Here is a 26,754-nt window from a genome sequence, read left to right on the forward strand (position 1 = left end):
ATGTTTGCTGACTGGGAGCAGTTATGGACCACAGGTATTAAATTTACGGCTTGTAATGCCTTACGAGAAAACATTATGAAAATGATTTATAGGTGGTACATGACCCCAGTCAAGCTTGCGAAGATTTATCATTTGCCCAATAATAAATGTTGGAAATGTAAAGAGACTGAAGGTACCTTCTTCCATCTTTGGTGGACCTGCCCGAAGATTAAAGCCTTCTGGGAGATGATTTATAATGAAATTAAGAAAGTGCTTAAGTGCACCTTTAACAAGAAACCAGAGGCATTTCTCTTGGGTATGGTCGGCCAGCTGGTGTCGAAGAAGGACAAGAATTTCTTTTTGTACGCTACTACGGCAGCAAGGATTCTTCTAGCAAAGTATTGGAAGACACAAGAGTTACCCACGCTGGAGGAATGGCAGGCGAAAGTGATTGACTTTATGGGACTGGCAGAAATGACCGGCAGAATTCGCGACCAAGAGAGAGAGACTGTGGAAGAAGATTGGAAGAAATTTAAGATGTATCTTAAGAACTATTACAAAACTGAGGAGTGTTAAAATGCTGAGGGAAAAGAAGACGTAGAATTGCAGCGATAATTGGGTTCAAATTTTAGGGTGGAGTAGAAAAAGAGGATGAATTTATATTTAATTGGGCAAGAAAGGTTGCTGAATAATGGTACTAAATTAAGGATGCAAAAAGGGGAAGGTATGGGGAAGTCCGGGAAAAGAGGGTTATGAAAATAAGGTTAAGAAAATATGAGTTTGTTGTTTGTTTGTTCTTATGTTGTTTTTTTTCTGTTTGTGATAAAAAATTGGAAATTAATAAAAATTATTTAAAAAAAAAAAAAAAGAATACTAGGAATTCTATTTACCCATCAGAGAGCTCTAATTCCCAGCACCCTTAAATAACTACAGGGCCCTCAGTTCTTTGGGGGGACATCATGTGCTTTAAATGCACAAATTGGATGTGACACGAATGCCCTCTACATTCGGAGTTACACCCCATTGCTACACGATTCCATTCAAAAGGATTTCTGTAAAATAATGGTTGAAGCATTCTATGATAACTAGAAGAGATTCTTGAACATTTGCTACATAATTTGCCAGTATACCTGAAGGAGCGTCTCCACCCCCATTGTTCAGCCCGGACACTGTGGTCCAGCTCTGAGGGCCTTCTGGCAGTTTCTTCACTGCAAGATGTGAGGTTACAGGGAACCAGACAGAGGGCCTTCTTGGTAGTGGCGCCCGCCCTGTGGAATGCCCTCAAGGAAATAAGCAACTATCTGATTTTTAGAAGACATCTGAAGGCAACCCTGTTTAGGGAAGTTTTTAATGTTTGGTGTATTATTGTGTTTTTAATATTCTTTTGGGGGCCGCCCAGAGTGGCTGGGGAAACCCAGCTAGATGGGTGGGGTATAAATAATAAACTGTTGTTGTTGTTGTTGTTGTTGTTGTTGTTGTTGTTGTTGTTGTTGTTAATGATGCTATATTATTTTCTCTCTCTTTCCTTTAGCTTGTTACCAAGGTAGGCACTTAACATTATACTGCAGCTGTTATGTGGATTTATGTGGTACATTTGTGAATTTTCTCTTTTTGTCTGTAGTAAATTGTTGTGCATTGTATTTGTTATGGTTTTGTAAACGTTCTTTTGTATAATTATGCATTGTATGATATCTGAGGCAATGGATTTTAAAAACTTTTTTTTAAAAAACCACCCTAATGATAATATTAGCATCATCATTTACTTCTAAATAACCAACTATGCTCTTTTAAAAAAAGAGCATAGTTGGTTATTTAGAAGTACATGATGATGCTAATATTTTTTAATTTTTTTGTTAATTTTTAATTTTTATATTAATTTTTATATTAATTTTTATATTAATTTTTATATTAATTTTTTAATTTTTATTACATTTTAAATAATTAAATTTAGAATATTCATTTAAACAACCTTAAAATATCAATGACTTCCCTTCTCTTTCCATGGTTCATTTTGCATATCATCAATCCCTGCATATTTTATATAAACTAAACCATTCAGTATTCCATTATTATTTCCATCAAAACTTATTTACACTGTTGAATTTATCTTAATGTTGCCAACGTTTTCAAGTGTATACAGTTTCCCCCATATATTCAATAAACATTTCCCAATCTTCTTTCAATGAATGCTTAAACAACCAACTATGCTCATGCATCTGATAAGGTGCTTGAGTGATGAATCTCACTGTCTGGCCCAAGAGATTGCACAATATGTCCTCATTATAGTATGTGGCCCCCAGAAAAAAATGTGGCCCTTGGTTGCAAAACATCTCCTACCCCTGCTATAGCAACTGCCCAATTTAGGAATCCTTTTTGCACATATCAGTTTACCATGTGGAATGGCGTGGGGACAAGTCTGTGTGGTTTGCCTTCACAGCGCCATCTAACATTACTGCTCACGGTCGATAAACCTCTGCCTTTGTAGAGGTGTTGGTGAACTTGCAACACAGAGACTATCATGTGGAGCAATTTCAAACATCTTTCCTGTCAGGCTGCCCTCACGCTGACTTGGAAGTGCTTCCTTCATGCCTCGGAAAGCTAAGAGAATTCCCCACCCCTGTTTATTAATTTATTTTGAAAAGATTTGCAGATTGCCGTATTTTTCACTCCATAAGGCGCACCTAGTTTTTAGAGGGGGAATTCAAGAAAAAAGAATATTTAAAGGGAGTGCTAAGCAGAGCCTGTATGCATCCCTGTGTGTGGCTCTTGGGGGCTTTTCCCGCCTGCCTCCCCCCTGCATTCGCTCCATAACACACACACACATTTCCCCTTACTTTTTAGGAGGGAAAAAGTGTGTCTTGTGGAACAAAAAATACGGTACTTTCTAAACTACAAAAATAAAATAAAGCATTTCCATTTTGTAAAGAAGAACTGAACACAGAGCTAGACTGGTAACTGGGAGCGGCCGCCGAGACCATATAACACCGATCTTGAAAGACTTACATTGGCTCCCAGTATGTTTCCGAGCACAATTCAACATGGTGTTGACGTTTAAAGCCATAAACGGCCTTGGCCCAGTATACCTGAAGGAGCAACTCCACCCCCATTGTTCTGCCCGGACACTGAGGTCCAGTGCTGAGGGCCTTCTGACGGTTCCCTCACTGCGAGAAGCCAAGTTACAGGGGACCAGGCGGAGGGCCTTCTCGGTGGTGGCACCCGCCCTGTGGAATGCCCTCCCACCAGATGTCAAAGAGAAATACAACTACCAGACTTTTAGAAGACATCTGAAGGCAGCCCTGTTTAGGGAAGTTTTAATGTGTAACATTTTAATGTATTTTTAAACTTTGTTGGAAGCCACCCAGAGTGGCTGGGGAAACCCAGCCAGATGGGAGGTGTAATGGGGTATGGGGTTGCTTGTGCATAAAGCGCAAACTGCTCCAGGCTGAGTAGTTTGGACAAAACTTTCCCCCCAGGCTGGACAGTCAGTACACCATGACTGTCTCAATCACTGGAAGAATCCGTCAGTGGGCGTTTCCTGAATTTCTTCCAACATAAGAGTTCTTTCACACCCAATCGTCATCTCCCTTCTCTGCGCGAAAGCTGTCTGCGCAGAGTGGGCGTCCCCAGAGGAGGTCCTGTGCTCTCCCCGCTGGTTTCACTGGAAGAGTCCTGGAGCCTTCTCTCCGCAGCTCCCTCGGACTCCCCTTTCTCCCTGGTGTCACCTCTATCTCCTTCCCCAGCGGAAGCGTCCTCTCTCCCTCTGCTGGTTCCCTCTCCAACATCATCATCAGGGAGCCTCAGCGCCACCCTTGGCTCCGATGGCAGTTCCCTGACAGGCGGGGTACAAATAACAAATTATTATTCTATATTATTATTTTGTCTCCTGACCTTTGGAAATCTGATGTCTAACTCGATAAACCATCCACTCTTTTGTCCTAGGGACGCCAGAATTCCCAGTATATCCCACGGAATTAATCTTTGCTTTGGATGTCTCTCAAAACACCACGCCTCAGATGTTTGACCGAATGAGGGAGATCGTCATAGCGATTGTGAAGGACCTCAAAATCAGGGAAAGCAACTGTCCTGTGGGAGCCAGGGTGGGCGTCGTGTCCTACAGCTCTAGCACCCGCTATCTGATCCGCTTCTCGGATTTCCGCAGCAAGGAGCTTTTGCTTCAAGAGCTCAAGGCACTTTCTTATCAGAGAGCAGCGAGCCGACGGGACACAGGTGCATCGATGAGGTTTGTGGCCAGGAATGCCTTCAAGAGAACTCTCCAAGGTGCTAACATGAGAAAAGTTGCTGTCTTTTTCAGTCACGGTCAAACTGCCGATCCAAATTCCTTCAACACAGCTGTCCTTGAATACAGTGCCTTAGAGATCCTTCCGGTGGTCATTGCATTTAATAACATCACCCAGCTCCATCGTTCCTTTGCGGTGAGGAGAACTATGGTCTTTTACTTCTTTTGCATTTAGCGATTATGTTTTGCTCTGTATTTATGGTAGCCAGGGCCGGATTTAGGTTTGATGAAGCCCTAAACTACTGTAATGGGGCCCTTTATATGTCCAACTGTCATTTGTCATAAACAAATTGTCACTGTTATTTGTGTTGAATACATGCTATATGGTAATTTATGGACCTAGTAGGTATCTAAAGCCATTTGTACATGTTGCCATGCAACAGTCCATGCAGAATGTAGGCACCTTATATATAGAAATGAGCAAAGCAGTGATATTTTAGGGAGCAGGCTAGCAGGCGGGGCCCATTACTTACATCACAGAAGCCTACACAACACAAAACACTGTTGCTGTATGTAGGTTTTATTTTATTTGTTTTTTATCTTATATTTTGGAAATGTACATCCAGGTTTTTTTTCCTTTAAATTTTTTTGGGGCCCCCTAGAGAGTGGGGCCCTAACCTATATCTTGTTTTGCTTATACATAAATCCAATGCTGATGGTAACTAGAGCTTTTCCCACCTAAAAAGAGTCTCAGTGTTAAAAAAAGAGAGTATAAAATGGATTGCGTAATCTTTAAGGTTTGTATCCTATGATGTCGTCCCACTAGTGCAAGGATTCCCACTTCCGCAATGGGGCTTCTTTGGGTCTAAATGTTTGCCTGTGTGACCAAACCCTCTGGAACGGTTTGGGGGGTAGAATGGGAAAAGGCAAATCCCGTTTCGCAGGAAGAAGTCCTTGCGCTGACAGCATGATTTCATAGATGCAACCCCAGGTTTTGTACCACATGTGAATTCTTCATAATAAGGCTGCAAAATAAAGAACACTGTGCTCCTATCGAAACCCTTTGCAGAATAACACTGTTGATGTGCATGCATATCTGAGGTTAGGAGTTGTATTTATAATCCACTCAATGACAATGCAAGGAACCATATTCTTAACAAACGAATGTGTGCGGATATGGGACTTGATAAGGTCTGCTGTGCATGATGTACCACCGCGATTTCTGCTAAGCTGCATTGCTAGGTGACACCATATTATATTCTATAGGTCTTGACAACAAAAGACCCAGCCACCCAAATTCAAGGGCCTTCTCATGTATGCATGGTTATTGCCAAGAGGTTACTTGCATGTCAGAACGAGCCATCACAGACAGAATTCTCAAGGAAAATTACCCTATACCCACACTTGAATGGTCTCTTTAAATTTGAAGGTTCATTATTGTTCCACAAGATGTGTATTTCTTTAAGGGCCAGAGCAAATAACGTGACCTAGTTTTACAGCTGTGAAGCCGTATAGCAGGTGCTGTTAAGTTATGTTAATTAAGCTGTTGGGTAGAGTATATAAAGAGCAGCACCTAGCTCTCTCTCAGTACCCTGGGGGATGGGTCATGCTTATTGCTATATTTGGTGCAAAATGAGTTATTGTTATTAAGACCTCACAAAAGTTATTTTGTGTTCCTTGTAATGTGTGGTCTCCCCAGCACGCCTTCTGCAGCGCAACTAATCTGCAAATAGCCTCAAGCTCAGGGCAGTTCACAAGATATTATTATTATTACTACTACTACTACCTGAAGTTTTTTCTCCTCCTTTTCATTTTTTCTTTCTAGATGGACGATTCCGGACAGTTTCAAGTCCTTCACATTCCAAGCAAAGGAGATTACACATTGTTTTTACAGGGACTCCAGCTGTGCACTCTTTGTTACGGTACGAAGCATAATCTTCTTGCAATTACGATTTTCAAGAAACATGTTTATTTGATCATGATGAGCCATAAGACTGACAGAGCTTGGCAGAAATCTCTGGAGTTTTAGGAGAAAAGCTCTGTGAGAAGGAGGGTTGATGAGCAAACCATCTGACTACTACGCCCTTCTTACAGTCCACACTGCTGGCTCGGATTCTGTCTTTATTTTGTCCCAGCTGCCTCTGCTAAAACACTCCTTTATCCTCTTCATTGTTTATGCTGGACAGTGTAGTGAATGCAAATTGACATGCGATGAAAATCAAGGCATCCGATGGAAGTTAAACTTACCAGAAATGTAGTATTGATTAAAGGTTTTGAAAAAGAGCAATCAAGCGGTTATTGTAAGGATATTTCCAGGGGGTGGTGCTGATTTTAAAACAGTTGATGAGTGAGCCAGAGGAGCAACTAAGAAAAACGCATCTAAACTTTTATTTAGATTCACTGATTTTAGGTTGATTTTTTGGCTATTATATGTGTCGGGGAACTGCCATTGGAGCCAGAGGCGGAGGGAAGGCTCCAGAGCGATGCCAGCAGGGAGAGAGGCAGCCCATCTGCTGGGGAAGGAAATCAGCGTAACACCAGGGGTGAAGGGGGGCAGATGGGGGAATCGGAGAGAAGGCTCCAGGACTCTTCACCGGAGACCAGTGGGGAGAGCACGGGTACTCCGCTGCCCACACCCTCCCTGCGCAGAAGACTTCCGCGCAGGGAGAGTAGGAGGAGACTTGGCGTCAAAGAACTTCTTTGCTGGAAGGAGTTTAAGAAACACCCACTGACGGATTCTGCCAGCGACTGAGACAGCCACGCGTGCAAGGCTGTCCATAGAGAAAGGGTTCAACCAGGCAACCTAGCCAGGAGTGGCGGCAACTTACGCACGAGCAACCCCCTTAGAACCATTACAATATGATTAAACAGTAGGATTATAGAACTGTAGTACTGGAGTGACCATGAGAATAATCTAGTCCAGCCCCCTGCAATGCAGGAATCTTTTTGCCCAATATGGGGTTCAAACCCACAACTTTGACCCCCTGAGATTAAGAGTCTCGTGCTCTACTGACTGAGCTATCATTTAAAATTAATGATATACGTACATAAAGATAGAAAAGATGTCTCTTCATCCAAAAATGAACTTTATTTAAAAGGAACAAAACAAATTAAATTCAAGTATTTTCATAGAATAGTAACAGATATTCACGCAATTTTCTTCAACATTTCCTTCTCATGAAATCATTGGCTAACTTGTCCCAATTTACATCTTGCAATGCAGAACTTTCTATTGCTAAATTCCTGAGCTTGTTATATGCTATTGGGATATAGTAGAGATGTAAATTTTGTACTTGTTTAAGGGTGTTGATCGAGCTTTCACCCGTTGCATTTGACGCGGGTAATATTAAAATAAGAAAATAATTGTCTCGATATTTGGAAAGGTGACTCTCAAACCACCAATAATTAGTATAGGAGTACATGGGAGACTTTAGATAATCAAAGTTCCCAGTGTTGATAGAATGCAGGAATGGTCACAATGGTCATTTTTATGAGTATTCTGTACCATTTTTATGGGATGTTACGCTTTCTCTGAATTTTGTACACCACCCAACCCTGACGTTTTATAATTTATATGAATATTTAACTAAATATTTATAGATATCTCAACAACTCTGAGTCCAGCCAAGCACTAGAAAGGAACGTAATTCAATCTCCACAGCACTTCTCCAATGGAGGCTGTGAGCTAATTCAATCCTGAGGAGAATTCTTTCCTGGAGCGTTCCATTAGTTTCCAAGAGGCAACCTACCCCCTTGTTTGTGGGAATTTTCAGGGAGGCAGCAGAGGATATATTGTTTATTAATATACTTACTAACTTGCGCTAGCAAGTTCCTTTACTTAGCAGAGTTTCACATTCCCCTTTTAAACACACAGCGGGTAGCTGGTTGCAGGCTTGTGTAAGCCTCACACTATTAGGTTCCTGGTAAGTTCCCTTATATCCCTCTTAAAAGAATAAACACACTTTTTTAAAGATCATAAAAGAAGTTTACTCACATCATCAGTTCATGGTTGGATCCCTGAAGGCAAACTTAGTTATGAAGTATATGCATGTAGTTCTACCCCATATCTCAAGCTAAAAAGCTGGTCCAACATAGAAGGGGGGGGGAGAGAGAGAGAGAGCGGGAGAGAACTGCATGCCTTGTCCTTTTGTTACCTGAACAGGTAAGGTCACGCCCACCTCTAGTCACATGCAAAGGAAGTACCGTATTTTTCGCTCTATAGGACGCACCCGACCATAGGACGCACCTTGTTTTAGAGGGGGAGACCAAGAAAAAAAATCTCCCCTCTCTGCGCAGCGCCCCTTCAGCGAAGCGGCAGGAGAAACCGAGCCCCTTCCATTTCTCCTCCCGTTTAGCTGAAGGAGCACCTACCCTTCAGCGAAAGGAACCCGAAGCCTCCGGAGTGCAGCGGGAGCTCCAGAGGCTTCAGGTGGCTACCCCTCTCGCTCTCCAGGCTTCAGCGAAGGCAACCCGAAGCCTCCAGAGTGCAGTGGGAGTGCTCCCACTGCGCTTCGGAGGCTTCGCGTTGCTATCGCTGAAGCCAAGGAGCCTGCATTCGCTCCATAAGACGCACACACATTTCCCCTTCATTTTTGGAGGAGAAAATGTGCGTCTTATAGAGCAAAAAATACGGTATATCCCAGCCAGGAGGAAACAGGAAGTTTTCAACTGGCAGGACCAAACATTCCTTCACATGTCCACTCTAGGAAAACAAGGAATATTGTACTTGACTGCTGCTTATGTATCTCATCCCACATTGTGCAGTTTGTAAACCGATGTCTGAAACATGTGTTCGTTTCCAGATAAATGCAAACCAAATGCTGCCTGCAAACGTACCAGAAGATCTCTCCCGCCTTGGGAGTACGTGGACACGGCTTTCATTTTGGATAACTCACAGGCAATGAATCCCGGCGAATTTGAGAAACTGAAAGGATTCTTAAGCAGTGCACTTGACGCCTTTGAGGTCTCCTCTGAGCCCACAGTTTCTTCTGTGGGCGACAGGGTGGCTGTGGTGAGCCACGCTGCGCCAGCTTTCAAGCCCCAGGCACAGCAACCGCTGGCAAAAAAAGAGTTTGACTTGGTGACTTACGGCAAGACACAGTCAATGAAAAGACATATCCGGGAATCCCTTCGGCAGCTGGGTGGAGAAGCTGCCCTTGGCCATGCCATCCAGTGGACGATCAACAACGTTTTCTCAGCATCTCCCAACCCGAGGAAACACAAGGCTCTCATCATTGTATCCGCTGGGGAAACGAGTAGTTGGGATAAGGAAGTGTTGAAGAAAGCGTCTCTGAGAGCCAAGTGCCAAGGCTATGCCCTGTTGGTACTATCCTTGGGACCTAAGTACAATGGCACAGAACTTGAGGACCTGGCAAGTCGACCCGTGGAGCAGCATTTGATTCAGCTTGGCAGGATTCACAAGCCTGAATTGGAATACGCGCTTAGGTTCCTGAAACCCTTTCTATACCTCCTTCGGAGTAAGTTATCGATATGTGATTTTGAAAGAGCTTGCAGCTTTCCATCTCTCTGTTGTTTTTAAGTTTGTTCTGTTGCTGTAGCACACTTCTGGAAATCTTCTGGGCTCTCCATACCCCTCTGTGCCAGATTAGACATTATCATGGCTTCCTGAGTGTCTCTTTGCTGGTCTGGCCCTCTACTGTTCTGATTGGCCAGCAGACTTGGAAAAGAGGCGAGAGAATAGTTTTCTCTGCTTACAGCATTCATTCATTCATTCATTCATTCATTCATACCCCATCCATCTGGCTGGGTTTCCCCAGCCACTCTGGGCAGCTCCCAACAGAATATTAAAAACACGATAAAACATCAAACATTAAAAACTTCCCTAAACAGGGCTGCCTTCAGATGTCTTCTCAAAATCATATAGTTGATTATTTCCTTGATATCTGAAGGGAAGGTGTTCCACAGGGTGGGTGCCACTACTGAGAAGGCCCTCTGCCTCGTTCCCTGTAACCTCACTTCTCGCAGTGAGGGAACCACCAGAAGGCCCTTGGAGCTGGACTTCAGTGTCCAGGCTGAATGACGGGGGTGGAGATGCTCCTTCACAACTGTTCTGTCTCTCTTCTCTCTTCTGGTGGAATGTGATCCTGCTTCCTTCTCCACCCACAAGAAACCCACTCATTCCTAGCTACCCCATGATCAGGAGAAGTTCTAGGATACTAGAACCAGACATTCCACTGATGAAAATAGAGACCCTCCTGTGCAAGACAGAGTGATACTCGGGTGAAGTTTGGCATATCAGCAGCAAGGCCGGGTGGGTAATGGTAGACTGACAGAATCCACACTCAGTTATGCTGCAAGCAGTAAATGGGAACTGAAACTACAGGTGGATGGTTTCTGATGATAAAAGCATCGAGGCAGAGCATGCACTACGTGGCAAGTGAAATAAGCACAGCGTACAGTGGCGTAGCGGGGGTGCAGGGGGGGCCGGCCGCACTGGGCGCAACATCTGGAGGTTAGGGGGCACAAATCCACGGGTTAGGGGGCGCAAATTACTTGCCTTGCCCCGGGTGCTGACAACCCACGCTACGCCACTGACAGCGTAGCATCCAACCCAGTGGTTCTCAACCTGTGGGTCCCCAGATGTTGTTGGACTACAACTCCCATCATCCCTGAGCTCTGGCCTTGCTAGCTAGGGGTGATGGGAGTTGTAGTTCAACAACATTTGGGGACCCACAAGTTGAGAAAGGCTGATCTAACCCATTTTGAGGACACTGAGCCCATTTTATAGCAATAAATTATTAGCCCCCGTCTGTGAATCCACGGCATAGAAATCTTAAGCAGAAATCATAACTGAGCGGTAAATTTTATTGTTTATTATTTATTGCATTTATTCATCGTTTCGTATATTTTAAAATTACTGAAATGTAAAATACAAAATATATACAATCAGTTAAAAACCAGATAACAAAAAGAAAACAAAATGCAAAAATATTCCTAAAGCGTCCATCCAAGAATTCTTAAAAAAAAAAGGATAGATGCTACCACCAGTCCCTTTAAGCATATGCAACAGCTTATGCAACAGATAAAAATCCCCAGGGCCTCTCTCTTTGAAAGACAAGCATGAAACCACCTCCATTGTCAGTAAACTACAAGTAGTTCCACTCCACCTCACTCAGGAAATCACTTCCCAGCAACCATTTACAAAATGGGTCCTTTCCTACCTCCCCTAAAGTATTTCATATCTTCCGCGCATTCCTTCTTCACAATAACCAGAGATATGCATGGTGTCAGCCTTCGGGGAAGCGGCTCCCCCCTCCTTTAGCCGTGGATAAGCAGAACAAAGCAAAAATAGTCTCTTACCATTTAAAGAGATTTTAATGATCACAGCGAAAGAACAGAGAGCCCGTTCTCAGAGTAAATGTCTCCCAGTTAAGGTTTACACCCACTCCCCCGCCCGAGTCACCCTCGCCACTTCCTCGTCTTGCAACCTGATCTCGCAACCACTGTGCCTTCTGTGCAGCTACCTTATCTAATCTCTGTGACCTCTGACTGATTGGCTGGACACTTTGCAGCGAACCGGAGTCTGTTAACTCTCTCTCTTTCCTTTTTTTTTTTAAAAATGATATTTATTAAATTTTCCAATAAAGACATAAAAAGAAAACAACAACAATAAAAACAGACACAAGCAAAGACAACAAGTATAACTTTCAAACCTTATTTTCTCAACCTAGTTTCACCGACTTCCTCATACCTCACCGTTCTGTATTCTAATTTCATTATCCCATCAGCAAATCCATACCCTTATTTCCCAAATATTTTTTTACCACTTCCATTCTTTTTCATACTCGTCGTCTCTGAAAACCACGTTATTTTAAATCCATGTCAATCTAACATTCATTAATCTTATAATATTTATTAAGATAGTCCTTAAATTTCTTCCAATCTTCTTCCACTGTCTCTTTCTCCTGGTCTCGGATTCTGCCCGTCATTTCTGTGAGTCCCATGTAGTCTGTCATTTTCATCTGCCATTCTTCCAGAGTGGGTAGATGTGATGTCTTCCAATACTTTGCAATAAGGATCCTTGCTGCTGTTGTGGCATACAAAAATAAAGTTCTGTCCTTCTTTAACACCACATGGCTGACCATACCCAGGAGAAAGGCCTCTGGTTTCTTCAGGAAAGTGTACTTAAACATCTTTTTCATTTCATTATATATCATTTCCCAGAAAGCCTTAATCCTTGGGCACGTCCACCAGAGGTGGAAGAATGAGCCTTCACTTTCTTTACACTTCCAACATTTATTCTCTGACAAGTGGTAGATTTTTGCAAGCTTGACTGGGGTCATGTACCACCTATAAATCATTTTCATAATATTTTCTTTCAGGGCGTTACACGCCGTGAATTTCATACTGGTGGTCCACAACCTTTCCCAGTCAGCAAACATAATGTTATGACCAATATCTTGCACCCACTTAATCATAGCTGATTTGACTATTTCATCCTGTGTATTCCATTTCAGCAGCAAGTTATACATTTTTGATAAATTCTTAGTATTGGGTTCTAACAGTTCTGTTTCCAATTTGGATTTCTCCATCTGGAAGCCAATTTTCTTATCCATCTTATATACCTCTAGAATTTGATAATAGTGAAACCAATCTCGCACTTTATCCTTTAGTTTCTCAAAACTCTGCAGTTTTAAATTACTACCCTCCTGTTCTAGAATTTCCCAATATTTCGGCCATATACAATCCATATTAAGTTTTTCAGAGTAAAGGAGCTCCCAGTTAAGGTTTACACCCACTCCCCCGCCCGAGTCACCCTCACCACTTCCTCGTCTTGCAACCTGATCTCGCAACCACTGTGCCTTCTGTGCAGCTACCTTATCTAATCTCTGTGACCTCTGACTGATCGGCTGGACACTTTGCAGTGAACCGGAGTCTGTTAACTCTCTCTCTTTCCTGGTTCTTCTTCTCCTAACTGTTCACCACCCAGTTCTCCCCAACTTTTGTCTTCTGAACTATGTCCCTCTGCGAACCACTGTTCCAAATCTATACTGTCCCACAGATCCTGGGAAGAGTCAGGATCCTGATCGGTAGCAGGGGGAGGGGGAGGCTCCCACCATTCCTAGACTGTGCAACCCTCCTCAGCACAGTCCCTGACACAGGACATTGAAGAATAATTGCATGTGTGAGCTAAAAGAATTAGAGGGAGGGACTGGAAACTGTATTTTGGTGTAGGGCCAGGGCCAGATGCAATCATTAGGACTTTCAGTATAAGAAGAAGAAGAGTTTGGATTTGATATCCCGCTTTATCACTACCCGAAGGAGTCTCAAAGCGGCTAACATTCTCCTTTCCCTTCCTCCCCCACAACAAACACTCTGTGAGGTGAGTGGGGCTGAGAGACTTCAGAGAAGTGTGACTAGCCTAAGGTCACCCAGCAGCTGCATGTGGAGGAGCGGAGAGGCGAACCCGGTTCACCAGATTTACGAGTCTACCGCTCTTAACCACTACACCACACTGGTGATAAGAGGGGAAATGTGAAAGTACATCCTAATCAGGGCAAAATCTATTTCCAAACTTTGCGAAGGTTCATCCCTGTGTCTTTTTGTCACAACAGGTGGAATCAACAGCTATCCGCCAGCTGAACTCCGAACAAAATGTAACAAGGTCACCTCTCAAAAACCGAGATACACTTCAAGGAGTCTCAGTCTCATGTAAGTCCAGCCACTTATTTGTAAAGATTATTATAAATTAGAAAAGTGTCCTCCTTCATCAACAAATAGGTGTCTATGTATACACTACATTCCCTGAAGAATCCTTTCCCATGGTCACGTAGTATCGGGAATGGAGGGTAGGTTTTTGCCCTCACGTCAAGATTTTCCCCAAGTATAGGGCTACAGGTTTCTCTACAGGAGTTAAGGGGACTATTCACTTATAGGAGAGGAAATGAAAGGGTGCACTTAAGCATACTCTTAGGGAGGGGGCCAGACTTGTTGATCCATTTCACGGGAGGAGGAAGAATCCAATCATTCAGATCTGAACTGTTAATAGCTAATGGTTGTGACATTATGCTTGGGACGCAGGTGGTGCTGTGGTCTAAACCACTGAGCCTCTTGGGCTTGCCGATCGGAAGGTCAGCGGTTCAAATCCCCAGACGGGGTGAGCTCCCGTTGCTCTGTCCCAGCTCCTGCCCATCTAGCAGTTTGAAAGCATACCAGTGCGAGTAGATAAATAGGTACCGCTGCGTTGGGAAGGTAAACAGCATTTCCGCGTGCTCTGGTTTCCATCACCATGTCCCGTTGCGCCAGATGCAGTTTAGTCATGCTGGCCACATGACCTGGAAAGCAGGCTTGGACGGGATCCAAAAACATCATCCAAACCAAAGGCTATCCTACATTTTCCTGTTCATCTTCCAACAATGTCTGCTTTCAATATTTTTCAGATGACTGAAAGAGGACAACCTGGCGTTGAAGAGAAAACTGACTTCTCACCATTAGACAGCTGCAATCAATGGCGATGAGTTTGGGTTTTTTGTTGTTAAATGGCTGTGTTTTCTGGAAACCAGATGTGGCGTATGAAGTTCGTGGAATGGATCCTCTTTCTCATCTTCATATTTTTTCATATGTGGTCTTTCGTTTCCAAAGATTTAGCAAGGCCATATCTTCTGACGGACAGAATGCCTTGAAAGTTCTACTCAACTTAAAGCAGTTTTGCACACACTTTAAATGTTTTATCATTCCATGAAAAGTATAAATAACCTCCGTTTTTCCAAACACTTCAATATTTGCACTGATTCATGCCATTTTGTGCCTCTTGTGTTTTAGCCTAATACCCAAACCCATCTTCTCCTTCGATTCCTTACTTTTATTTGCCCATTCTTCATCTCCAGCCAGCCATTTCTCCTCCAACCTGACCCTTTCGAACCTTTATTCATCGTGTATTTTCTTATTTCCCTTATTCCACACCTTGCGTGTCTCTAGTTGTCTCTTGCTCCCCCATTGCTTCATTCCGCCCTTCCCACCCCCCAGCAAAGTATCTCTTTTCCTGTACTTGCCCTCCTGATGGCCATGAATGGAATGAAATCATTAAACTCAAATTTGTTGCTGGTTTGGACTTCTCTGTAGCGTCTCTTTATTCACGTAGCTGTTTCACGCTCACTCTGGTTTGTTGCTGGCTTTCAGTCCTGACTTGCTCGAGAGGAACAAACCAGAGTCCAGACATCACTCTGGGCAATGCTGATTTTTACCCACCTATGCAAAGGGATGAGTGAAGCAACAACAAACAGGTAGATTGTGCCAGCACACTGATCATTCACATTGTGGTTCAAGTAAGATCGGATAAGTTAGGAATCCTGGCTTATTGTTTACCTGTGCTGTGGTTTGCTGCAGGCTTGTGATAATAGCTTGCTTGGGAGCAACAAACCAAAATCCATCACACTAAGCAATCTCAATTTGTTCCACCCAGCACACTGTATGTTGTCATTCAAGCAGAGATGAGGTGGGATTCCTTTCAGTCTGTATTTAAAGCCAAATGATCAAATTCCAAAACAATTTTGAGAAACAGTCATCTTTCAAAATTTGCCCGTATCCAAAATTTGTGGTGTAGTTCTGCAACCAATGTTTACGGAATTTCGTAGAGGAAAATGTGCCTGAAAATGAACGTATTAGTTAAAAGTTTTTAAAGGCATTGTAAGGAATTGCTCTAAAGCGAGATGAGCGCCGCAACCCCAGAGTCGGCCACAACTGGACCTAATGGTCAGGGGTCCCTTTACCTTTACTAAGGAGTTGCTCACAATCCCCTTTTTGTTTCAACCACTCTGAATAATTTAGTATCATCAGCAAACTTAGCTACCCCATGGCTCACCCCTAACTTGGGATCATTTGGGAAGAAGTTAAAACAAAAACATGTCCCAAATTTATAGATGTCTTCTTCATGCCTTCTGCACAGGCACACATATAGGTTCTGTGCCTATGTAGACATCATTCAGGCTAACATCTGCTGTTCTCCAGATGTTGCAGAATTACAATTCTCATCAGTCCTAGGCAGGAAAGATTGTGAGAGTTGTAGTCCCAAAAATATCCATAGCTGTCAACAAATCTTCTTGCACAAGCGTTTCTGGAACCAGTGTCTGAAACCACTTTTCTTCTGCTCACTGTTCTTTGGAATTTTGTTGTGATAAAGCTGCCTTGTTAAGCCATAACACATGGTAATGAGGATATGGCTGATGAGCAAATGACAACTGTAGGAGGCAGATGTCTATAAGTGAGTAAGGGACTAGTTAGGGCACTCAGTCAGTTTGGTAAGAGCCCTTTTTGTATGTCATTGGCAGTTTGAATCACTGCGATGGGGTGACCTGCCGTTGCTCTGTCCCTGCTCCTGCCAACCTAGCAGTTTGAAAGCATGCCAGTGCAAGTAGATAAAAAGGTACCACTGCATTGGGAAGGTAAACAGTGTTTCTGTGCGCTCTGGTTTCTGTCACGGTGTTCCATTGCACCAGAAGCTGTTTAGGTCCTGCTGGCCGCATGACCCAGAAAGCTGTCTGTGGACAAACGCCAGCTCCTTCGGCCTGAAAAGTGAGATGAGCGCCGCAACCCCATAGTTACATTTGACTGGACTCAACCGTCCAGGGGTCCTTTACCTTTTTGCGTGTCAAGGTCCCCAAGCCACCCCAATAAAACACAATTCACACAGAGTTTTTGTTTAAGGTTTTTGGCATAATTTTGGCCACAACTTTATTAAAAATACAAAATGTGAGTGGTTGCTTAGGCACTGGTTATGACTATCTGTCCCCGCATGGGGACAGCCTGACATTCGCATGACTGCAAAGTCAGAAAGGGAAAGACATTTTGGGGAGAACGATGGAAAAGGGGACCTTCTCTCAGCTCTCCCCCAAATGCTCCCAGGGGCTCTTGCGTGGCCCTAGCTCCTTGACAGGGGTTCGGACAAAAGCATGGCAAGCCCCTGGGTTCCTTTAATGTAATACCCTTGCAGCAGCAGCATTAGAGGGGCAGGCACAGCCAATCCATGCCCCTCCACCAACCAATTCATAGAACCAATGCCTAACCGCAACCTTACAAGCTGTGACGATTTGCTACGCAATAAGCAAAAACCAAATGGCTGCAGCCAATCAGCCAATTGGACAAAATTCCTACCGGGCCCCTGCCCCAAAAGCAGATGGCCCCATGACAAGCATAGCAAGGTCAACACGAACAACACTAATTAATAGGGAGGGAGGGCAATCCAATGCGCACAGCGAAAAGAGGCTTCGCGCAGAGGCTTTTAACGCTTCTGGCTGTCAATCACAGAATGGCAACATCAAAATCTTCCCAATGACAAGGGAAGCCAAATCACAACAGTGGTCAACAAATTTAGACCCGCCCAGCAACAGTGGGGTGTCTTGTTAGCCCCCACTGCAACACGTGCTCTCCATGAAGGAGAACACACTTTACCTTTTTACAATAGCTCTGTAAACAAGCAATTTGGTTTCCCTGAGAATGTCCTCAAACCCAGAGGAGGATCAATAGCTAAATGGCTGAGCACGAAATATGGGAAGCTGCCTTATACGGACCCTCACAGCAGTGTGAGGTTCAGTGCAGGAGAAGTGGTGGCTGGTCATCATTGGGACTCGTGGAATGGAAGGCAGAAAGGCCTACAATAGGGGCTGCTGGAGGCAGAGACATCTGGACTGGACATACACAAGAAGGTGTGTAGGGGGCAGCTGCTGGCATTGTTCAGTGGAATCCCTGATCTGGTAGTGTCATGAACTGGAAGGACTATGGAGAAGAGGAAGAGGATCCCGGCAAAGGGTGTAGTTGGGACTGGGACCCACGGGGCAAGCAATGGATGAGGAAGGAGTGGTTGCTGTAGGAAGTACAGGGTGAAAGCGGAAGATGTGGGGATGGCCGTTCAGTGCACAGGAACCAGAGCAGCAGGACCCATTACCAGAGCCCCTGTTTCCATGAACATGGCAGGCTCAGAGGCGTCGGGAACAGCATACATTTATGGGGAAATTGCTGGTTATGTTTGTGGTTGTTTGGTTGTTTGCCACCTGGTACTCTCAAAGCTATGGTTTTCCCAGTAGTGATGTATGGAAGTGAGAGCTGGACCATAAAGAAGGCTGATCGCCAAAGAATGGATGCTTTTGAATTATGGTGCTGGAGGAGACTCTTGAGAGTCCCATGGACTGCAAGAAGATCAAACCTATCTATTCTGAAGGAAATCAGCCCTGAGTGCTCACTGGAAGGACAGATCCTGAAGCTGAGGCTCCAATACTTTGGCCACCTCATGAGAAGAGAAGACTCCCTGGAAAAGACCCTGATGTTGGGAAAGATGGAGGGCACAAAGAGAAGGGGACGACAGAGGACAAGATGGTTGGACGGTGTTCTCGAAGCTATCAGCATGAGTTTGACCAAACTGTGGGAGGCAGTGGAAGACAGGAGTGCCTGGTGTGATCTGGTCCATGGGGTCATGAAGAGTAGGACACAACTAAACGACTAAGCAACAACAACTCTCAACTGCAGGGATGTGGCGCTGTGGGTTAAACCACAGAGCCTAGGACTTGCCGATCAGAAGGTCAGCAGTTCGAATCCCCACGACGGGGTGAGCTCCTGTTGCTCGGTCCCTGCTCCTGCCAACCTAGCAGTTCGAAAGCATGTCAAAGTGCAAGTAGATAAATAGGTACCGCTCTGGCAGGAAGGTAAACGGTGTTTCCATGCACTGCTCTGGTTTGCCAGAAGTGGCTTAGTCATGCTGGCCACATGAACCAGAAGCTATACGCTGGCTCCCTCGGCCAAAAAAGTGAGATGAGTGCCCCAACCCCAGAGTCGGCCACGACTGGACCTAATGGTCAGGGTTCCCTTTACCTTTACCTTTATAATCACTGTTTGTAGCAGTATTGAGATTGAATCCAGTTCATTCTGCTTTCAACAATATAGTTGGTTGATTGCAATTATAAAAGAATAGAAATGCAGTAAAAGCACATCTGTATTATCTATTTATTTGAGTGTTCTGAAGGAGGTAGGTATAACTGTGTCATCACTTTAATAGTGTCTTTTTTAAGCGGGGGGTGGGTATTGCAACCAGTGCATTCCAGTTGTCCCCAAGTAACACGGCCACATGCGAAAATATTGCTATTCTAGAAAGTAGATGACAAGATTCATGTCACACCCGCAGCAGACCAAACATGTGGGCGATTTACATAGTACCAAATAAAAAGAACATTTGCAGTGTAGACACCAGATTAACAGGCATACGCACTGTTTCTTGTAAACAAGGAACAGAGAAGCCCGGACACTGGATTAAACAGCAATATTTCATTTCAGATTTTGTTTTTGTATTCCTTTTAGTGCCTTCCAGGTGATAAAGGAAGCCCAGAACACTTAGGAGACGAAGCAAGTAGACTCTTAAGCTGTAGCTATCGCCATTTCTAGTCTAAACAAGAATCTTTCAGAACTCTGGCCATGTTTTAAAGATGTTCACAGAATGTGCTCTCTTGGGACCCGGTGACTATTGTGTGGCAGTGTCACATGAGTTCCTGTTGATGATATTTACTTCAATCTTGAGAAAGCCATCACTTTTCCTATTTTCTGCCAGATATTTGGAAATGTACTGGGTGTGTGGGTGTGGAAAAGAGAAATAGAGGAAGACAGCACAAGAGAGAGCATTAAGATAATGTCTGGCTCTCCCTCCTGAAGTTTTTAGGATTTTGTGGAAACCTCAAATGTTCTTTACGGGTTTTAGCACATTACACACACACACACACACACACACACACACACACACACACTGCTTTCAGGGGTGCCAACTTGAATAAAATATTGGAGAGGGCTCAGGTAAGCTCCGCCCTACATAATTGGTCACATGATGGGACCCAGACACACCATTTTGAATGGCAATGCCATTTACTGGGGGGGGGGAGAACCCCTCAAATATTTTATTTAGGGGGGCTGAAGAGACCTCAGCCCCTAGGAATTGGGTCCTATGATTGCTCCTGCTAGTCAGCCAAAAGGCAGGCTATACATGAAGTGAATTAATTTAATAATCTGCTGTAACCACATGGATGGCTTTTGCAGAGGTTCCCTGGAACCTCCTTGAATTTTTTTTTGGGGGGGCCTTGTCCCCCTGGCCCCCACCAGATGGCATCCCTGGCACCTTGCCTATCTGCACCAGGTAAATGTGAACCTGAGGGTGAGCGTCAGAAAGCCATTTCTGACCTTGGGAGGAGGTGGTGTTGCGGGCGTCAATGTTGCTTTCTATTTCCCTCACTGAGCAGCAACTGCTTGTCACAAGACAATGTTTGCATTCCACAGTCAGAGTTACTGTTGGGTTCCCACAGGAATGAGAGATTTGATGTGACATACACTGGTTTCCTGTTTTTCACTGTTCTCTCGGTTTCTTTGTGTCGAGAGTTGCTTCTCTGCTCTCACAGAGGCAAGATGTATGTTTGTATGCTCTCAGCATAGCTTGTAAATAAACTTTAGCATGTAGCACATTACCTGCTTATCCTTTCATTGTGGGACTACACTCTGCTTGGGCTCAAGATAAGACGAGCTTGTACCAGCTCCAGATGAGCTGGAGCTGGTCAAATCTAACAGTCACGACCCCAACACTCGCGCGGAGGCTGGCTCCCAGCCCTGCGCAATCAGGGGAATCCTCTGCCACGTCATTCCCCTGGCCAGCCAATCAGCTGGCTCAGGGGGTGTGGCTTGCCGCAATTAAGGCAAGCGCGGCAGAGGAGCGTCCTCTTTGGCCGCCGCTCAGCTGGGGAAGTCTGTTTGTCATACAGCTTCCATCGCTCCTTAAGCATCCATGTGGTTTTGATTTTATCTGTACATAGAAAGTTACATGTGGGCTAGTGGGCTGAAGGAACTGCCAGAAATTCTATCAGCACCTCGAAATATTATTATGGCCTTAGCGAAGCTAAGATGGCATCATTGCTCAGCACCCTCCCACTCCCAAAAAAGGACATATTATGCCATAGATGCAAATGTGAACCTTAAAAAAATAACTTGGACATATTGGGTAGTTTTATGTCACATCCTTAGGAGTTCAATGGTAGGGAGCTGAATAAGCATTTAGGATTCAAGGACACTTTCCAGCCAGGCAGAAACATTATTTTTAGTAATTATTATTTTTATTATTATTTTTATTTTAATTTTATTGAATTTTCAAAAGTTAAACATATATACTTCAATACATAATAAATTTGACTTTTCACGACTTCCCACCTCATTTTCCATGGTGCTTTAATCCCCCCCACTGCACATTGCATTTTCTTATACCAACTCATCAATCGTGTATTCTCTAATTCTTTTTGTTGCTCATAATTCAAATCCTGCTCATGAGTTCATCAAACTATAATATTTCCTTAAATAGTCTGAAAAGGCCTTCCATTCTTCCACAAAGCAATCATTGTTAGATTCTCTTATTTTGGCTGTTAACTTTGCCATTTTTCTGCACAGCCCATCACCTTACTTATCCATTCTTTTTTTGGTGGGAACTTCTTCATCCTCCCATTTTTGTGTGAGAGAATCCTAGCCACTGTTACATACATAAATAACTTAATCACCTTTTTCCTCTTAATCATCTCCTCTCCCTAAGAGAAAGGCTTCTGTTTTTGAGAGGTTTTTTTTTTTGGTATAATCACTTTGAACATCTTTTCTATTTCATTATATATCATTTCCCCAAAGCCCTTGCTTTCTTACAAGTCCACCACATATGTTTAAAAAAGGTTCCAACTGAGCAGGCAAAAGCATTCAAGGAGGATGTGAAGTAGGGCTGATCAGAGATGCGTCAAGAAGAGTTGGAGAGCTGGAAATTCCTCGTGGGAATTGTTGGTTTCTATTTCCCTCACTGAGCAGCAACTGCAGTCACAAGGCATTGTTTTGCATTCCACAGTCCATTCCACAGAATGGGAGACTGGATGTGACGTTCACTGGTTTCCTGTTTTTCACTGTTCTCTTGGTGTTCTTTGTTTCCAAGAGGAGTTGCTTCTCTGCTCTCACAGAGGCAAGATGCATGTTTGGATTCTCTCAGCATAGAGTGTAAATAAAAATTAAGAATGTAGCACATACTGCTTATCCTTCTGCTGTGTGACGACGCTCTGCTTGGGCTCAAGATAAGACGAGCCTGTATCAGCTTCAGATGGGCCGAAGCTGGTCAAAATCTCACAGGAATATCCATGAGAAGACCCTTCTGGGAGCCCTAAGAGGACATCACTGAGGGTGGAGGAATCCCCAAAGAGACTGCAGGCGAAGAGGGACTTTGCTTAGGCTGCTCAGCCTTCCCACCTAGCAGCTGACATGCGGGATAGTGCAGCAGCAGCAGCAGTTGCTTTTCTGTGCAACCTCCAGCCTCTAGGTGGCGCGAGAGCTTCAATTCTGGTTGTGAGTATTTTTGGATCTAGCATTTTTGGCCTAGATTGGAGAGAGAGTGGCAGAGAGGGTGTTTAGAGAGTGTTCCCCACTTACGCATTTTTTCGCTTGTGTGCTTAGGGGCCTGGAATGTAACCCCTGCTTAAGGGGGGGGGGACATCTGTGTATTTATTTATTACATGTCTCTGGTCATGCAAGAAACAGCTACATCTCAATTAAAAATAGGTACCAAAATCAGAAATCGGTGCAGTCAGCCAACCTTAAAGGTAAAGGACCCCGGATGGTTAAGTCCAGTCGAAGGCAACGATGGGGTTGCAGCACTCATCTCACTTTTCAGGACGAGGGAGCCGCTGTTTGTCCACAGACAGCTTTCTGGGTCATGTGGCCAGCAGGACTAAACAGCTTCTGGTGCAATGGGACACGATGACGGAAGCCAGACCACACGGAAATGTCATTTACCTTCCCGCCACACTGGTACCTATTTATCTACTTGCACTTGCGTGCTTTCAAACTGCTAGGTTGGTAGGTGCTGGGACAGAGCAACAGGAGCTCACCCTGTTGTGGGTATTCGAACCGCTGACCTTCCGATCGGCAAAGCGCAAGAGTCTCAGTGGTTTAGACCACAGCACCACCCGTGTACCTTTTTCTTAACCTTAAGGATTGTCTGAGGACCCCCTTTAGTTGGTGATGTGTATTATTTCAAATGGTCCTATGGGATCGTGCTTTTTGACTAGTATATGTAACTCTTCACCTCTGTTGAAATGTGGTAAGCTAGCTCGGCTGTATTTGCAGGCCCTCCCGCTTATTCTTAGGGACACGGGTGGCGCTGTGGGTTAAACCACAGAGCCTAGGACTTGCCGATCAGAAGGTCTGCAGTTCGAATCCCCGTGATGGGGTGAGCTCCTGTTGCTCAGTCCCTGCTCCTGCCAACCTAGCAGTTCGAAACCAGGTCAAAGTGCAAGTAGATAAATAGGTACCGCTCCGGCGGGAAGGTAAACGGCGTTTCATTGCACTGCTCTGGTTCGCCAGAAGTGGTTTAGTCATGCTGGCCACATGACCCGGAAGCTGTACGCCGGCTCCCTCAGCCAGTAGAGCGAGATAAGCACCGCAACCCCAGAGTCGGTCACGACTGGCCCTAATGGTCAGGGGTCCCTTTACCTTTACCTATGTAATACTTCACCTCTTTTGAAATGTGGTAAGCTAGCTTGGCTGTATTTGCAGGGCCCTCCCACTTATTCTGCTGAGTGGGCCCTGGAATTCCACCCTAAAGTTCTGTCTGAACATAATCTTCGATGTATGTACTTGAGGGATGGAGAAACTGCAGTCCACCAGGTGTTCTTGGACTACAGCTGCCATCAATATGGCCAGCTGGCAGGAATGATGGAAGTTGGAGTCCAACAATATCCAAAGTCTCACAAGTTTTTCCGCCCCTGATGCAGCAAGTCCCAGCTCTACTGATGTTTTGGCAGCCTCCTTAAGACTCACTTATTCACCCAGGCATTTGCTGGCTGCTAACTCCTAGCTTGGAAGAAAATATATATTTTTGTCACAGTGGGTGTAGTTTTACTGTGGCTTTAATATCTGGATTTTTTTTAATGACACTTATATATTGCGAACCGCTCTGGGACCATCCAAACCAAGCGTGGTATACAAACATTTTAACTGAATTGAAAGTACACAATGATCTGCTTATTGTTTGCTCTTTACTACATTCTTCTGTGAAGTTAAAATGTCTCTGGGGTTCAGTATAATGTTTTGGGGGCAGGAGCTGATGTCCTTTTAAAAGGAGGCTGTTTCTCAGGAAATCCATGACTCACACAAAGCCAATTCAAGGAGAATTTTTAAGGATCAGCCAGGGAAATGCCTTTTTGCAAACTTATTTCTGACAAAAAAAGGCCACGAAAAGACCTCTTCAGAGACTATATGGCAAAAAAGTGACCACATGTTTCGTAGGAAGAGGTGACAATGGGGAGAAATCGGTGGAGTTAGTCAGAAAAGTGGCAGCAATATTTGGCTCGAGAAAGTCTTTTTAATCAGAAATGATTTTCAGTAGAAGGTTCGTGAACTTGGCTTGAGTATGGTTGATTTAATTTGAGCCTGGTGCAAGATTTACGATCACTGCACCTGCACTTATCGCGAGCCAGGCTGAAGGAGAAGAAGAAGAAGAGTTTGGATTTGATATCCCGCCTTTCACTCCCCTTAAGGAGTCTCAAAGCAGCTAACAATCTCCTTTCCCTTCCTCCCCCACAAGAAACACTCTGTGAGGTGAGTGAGGCTGAGAGACTTCAGAGAAGTGTGACTGGCCCAAGGTCACCCAGCAGCTGCATGTGGAGGAGAGGAGACGCGAACCCGGTTCACCAGATTGCGGGACTACCGCTCTTAGCCAGTACACCACACTGGCTCTCAAAACCAGGGGTGTTCAAAACCAGCCTTGGTTTATGAAGGAGTCAGTCCTGCTCAGGAACACGGCACTGTTGCCCTATTAGGGATGAACCTGGCGGCATCTGAAACAGAGATGGGTATCATACCCCTCAAGGGACGCGGGTGGCGCTGTGGGTTAAACCACAGAGCCTAGGACTTGCCGATCAGAAGGTCGGCGGTTCGAATCCCCGCGACAGGGTGAGCTCCCGTTGCTCGGTCCCTGCTCCTGCCAACCTAGCAGTTCAAAAGCACGTCAGAGTGCAAGTAGATAAATAGGTACCACTCTTGCGGGAAGGTAAACGGCGTTTCCGTGTGCTGCTCTCGTTCTCCAGAATTGGCTTAGTCGTGCTGGCCACATGACCTGGATGCTGTCCGCAGACAAACATCAGCTCCCTCGGCCAATAAAGCGAGATGAGCACCGTAACCCCAGAGTCGGTCACGACTGGACCTAATGGTCAGGGGTTCCTTTACCTTTACCTTTATCATACCCCTCAACTGCCCCGATTCTGCTGAGATGGTAAAGCCTTCATGGTTTCTGACTTGAAATCAAGGTATCCCAATTTTGAGGCTTTGTCCCCCACTCACAGCACTTCCCCAGCAACAGATCCTGGACTCAGCTACACAGCAGCAAATAGAACGTTTTAACTGTGTTGCAAAGTGCAATATACAAATGTGAACCTAGATGGCGACAGTGAGCTATGCAAAATTCAATTTATTTTTCAAAAAAATTTTTTAAAGAAAACATTTTCACAGCGTTTTTTTTATATGTGTATAGATTCCACCCCTGCCACTCTGCCCCTCACAACATGGTGGCCGGCTCTGTTCTTGGCAGCATGGCCAGGGTGCCACTGGGAGCCAGAAGCAGAGAGACTGAGGGGACGTGGGCTTAAAAGGGCCGTGGTGCAGATCATGAGTGGCTGGCAAGATGGGGGATAGAGAGTGGGAAAGGGAAGGAAGGCTGGTGCCTAGTGCTAGGGTCCCATCTGTTAATGTGCAAGCTAAGGAAAAAGAAGAGGAGGAGGAGGAGGAGGAGGAGTTTGGACTTGATATCCTGCCTTTCACTCCCCTTAAGGAGTCTCAAAGCGGCTAACATTCTCCTTTCCCTTCCTCCCCCACAACAAACACTCTGTGAGGTGAGTGAGGCTGAGAGACTTCAGAGAAGTGTGACTGGCCCAAGGTCACCCAGCAGCTGCATGTGGAGGAGCGGGGACGCAAACCCAGTTCACCAGATTACGAGTCCACCGCCCTTAACCACTACACCACACTGGCAGTAGCACCTCTGAGCATGTACAGAGTGCACACACGTCCGTCCTTCTCCTCAGTCAGAAACACCTTGCACCTTTCCTCTGAGGGTTTCCCTGGACTGAATAAACGCACAAAGCTACTGGAGTAACATAATGGGGTTTGGTGGTATTTTCCAGGAGAAAGTCTTCGCAATAGCCTGCTCTTGGATGTATTATTTTTTTTGCAGTGGGGAGAATGAGTTTAATTGAGGAGAGTATTTTAAGAGCATTTGAAGTAGTTATTTCATAATTGCCAGAGATATATATGTGTTTTTGATGAAAAATAATCACATGTTGACGGGACGGCGGGACAACCGCCCTCTCTCGATGGCGCCCATACAAAGCAATAGGGATGTGCCTTTCGTTCCATCAGATGTTGAGCGCGGTCCAGAATGCAATCTTTCTGTGCTTTCAGCTTTCTGTGATTCTTCCTGCAACATTAGAGATTAAAGGGGACGAAACACTGGAAAGATATCTAAAGGAACAGTCAAGCCTTGCAACACC

The 26,754-nt window shown here is 44.7% G+C and overlaps 2 protein-coding genes across 4 annotated transcripts in view; both read left to right on the forward strand.

Moving 5' to 3' along the window:
• LOC307199725 (collagen alpha-6(VI) chain-like) overlaps positions 1-2,607 on the forward strand; it is a gene marked incomplete at its 3' end in the record, with an annotated part of 62,905 nt that extends 60,298 nt beyond the window's left edge. Inside the window, exons 31-32 of the mRNA XM_079947702.1 lie at positions 1,511-1,522; positions 2,465-2,607. Of these exons, the coding sequence (XP_079803828.1) occupies positions 1,511-1,522; positions 2,465-2,607 (155 nt within the window). The remainder of the gene's footprint in view (positions 1-1,510; positions 1,523-2,464) is intronic.
• LOC307199474 (collagen alpha-6(VI) chain-like) lies at positions 1,267-15,287 on the forward strand. 3 transcript variants are annotated; one of them, XM_079947382.1, is made up of 6 exons: positions 1,267-1,522; positions 3,919-4,412; positions 6,042-6,138; positions 9,019-9,693; positions 13,792-13,888; positions 14,617-15,287. In XM_079947382.1, exons 2-6 carry the CDS (start codon positions 3,993-3,995, stop codon positions 14,618-14,620), a joined length of 1,293 nt encoding a protein of 430 aa, XP_079803508.1. In that variant the 5' UTR covers positions 1,267-1,522; positions 3,919-3,992; the 3' UTR covers positions 14,621-15,287. The 3 variants fall into 3 exon arrangements, with proteins under 3 accessions (XP_079803508.1, XP_079803509.1, XP_079803507.1); XM_079947383.1 differs by lacking the exon at positions 1,267-1,522 and adding an exon at positions 2,876-2,993; XM_079947381.1 differs by lacking the exon at positions 1,267-1,522 and having other exon boundaries at positions 3,814-4,412.
• The last annotated feature ends 11,467 nt before the right edge of the window (positions 15,288-26,754 follow it).

The sequence above is a fragment of the Podarcis cretensis genome (assembly GCF_951804945.1).
Source record: "Podarcis cretensis genome assembly, chromosome: 12".
NCBI classification, from domain to species: domain Eukaryota; kingdom Metazoa; phylum Chordata; class Lepidosauria; order Squamata; family Lacertidae; genus Podarcis; species Podarcis cretensis.

What these genes read in the sequence shown, in the direction of transcription:
- LOC307199474 (XM_079947382.1), top strand. Translation starts at nt 3,993, where the DNA reads ATGTTTGACCGAATGAGGGAGATCGTCATAGCGATTGTGAAGGACCTC. An exon ending in GCTGTGCACTCTTTGTTACG is followed by an intron (nt 6,139 to 9,018) that starts GTACGAAGCATA and finishes GTTCGTTTCCAG; the next exon opens with ATAAATGCAAACCAAATGCT. An exon ending in CTTTCTATACCTCCTTCGGA is followed by an intron (nt 9,694 to 13,791) that starts GTAAGTTATCGA and finishes TTGTCACAACAG; the next exon opens with GTGGAATCAACAGCTATCCG.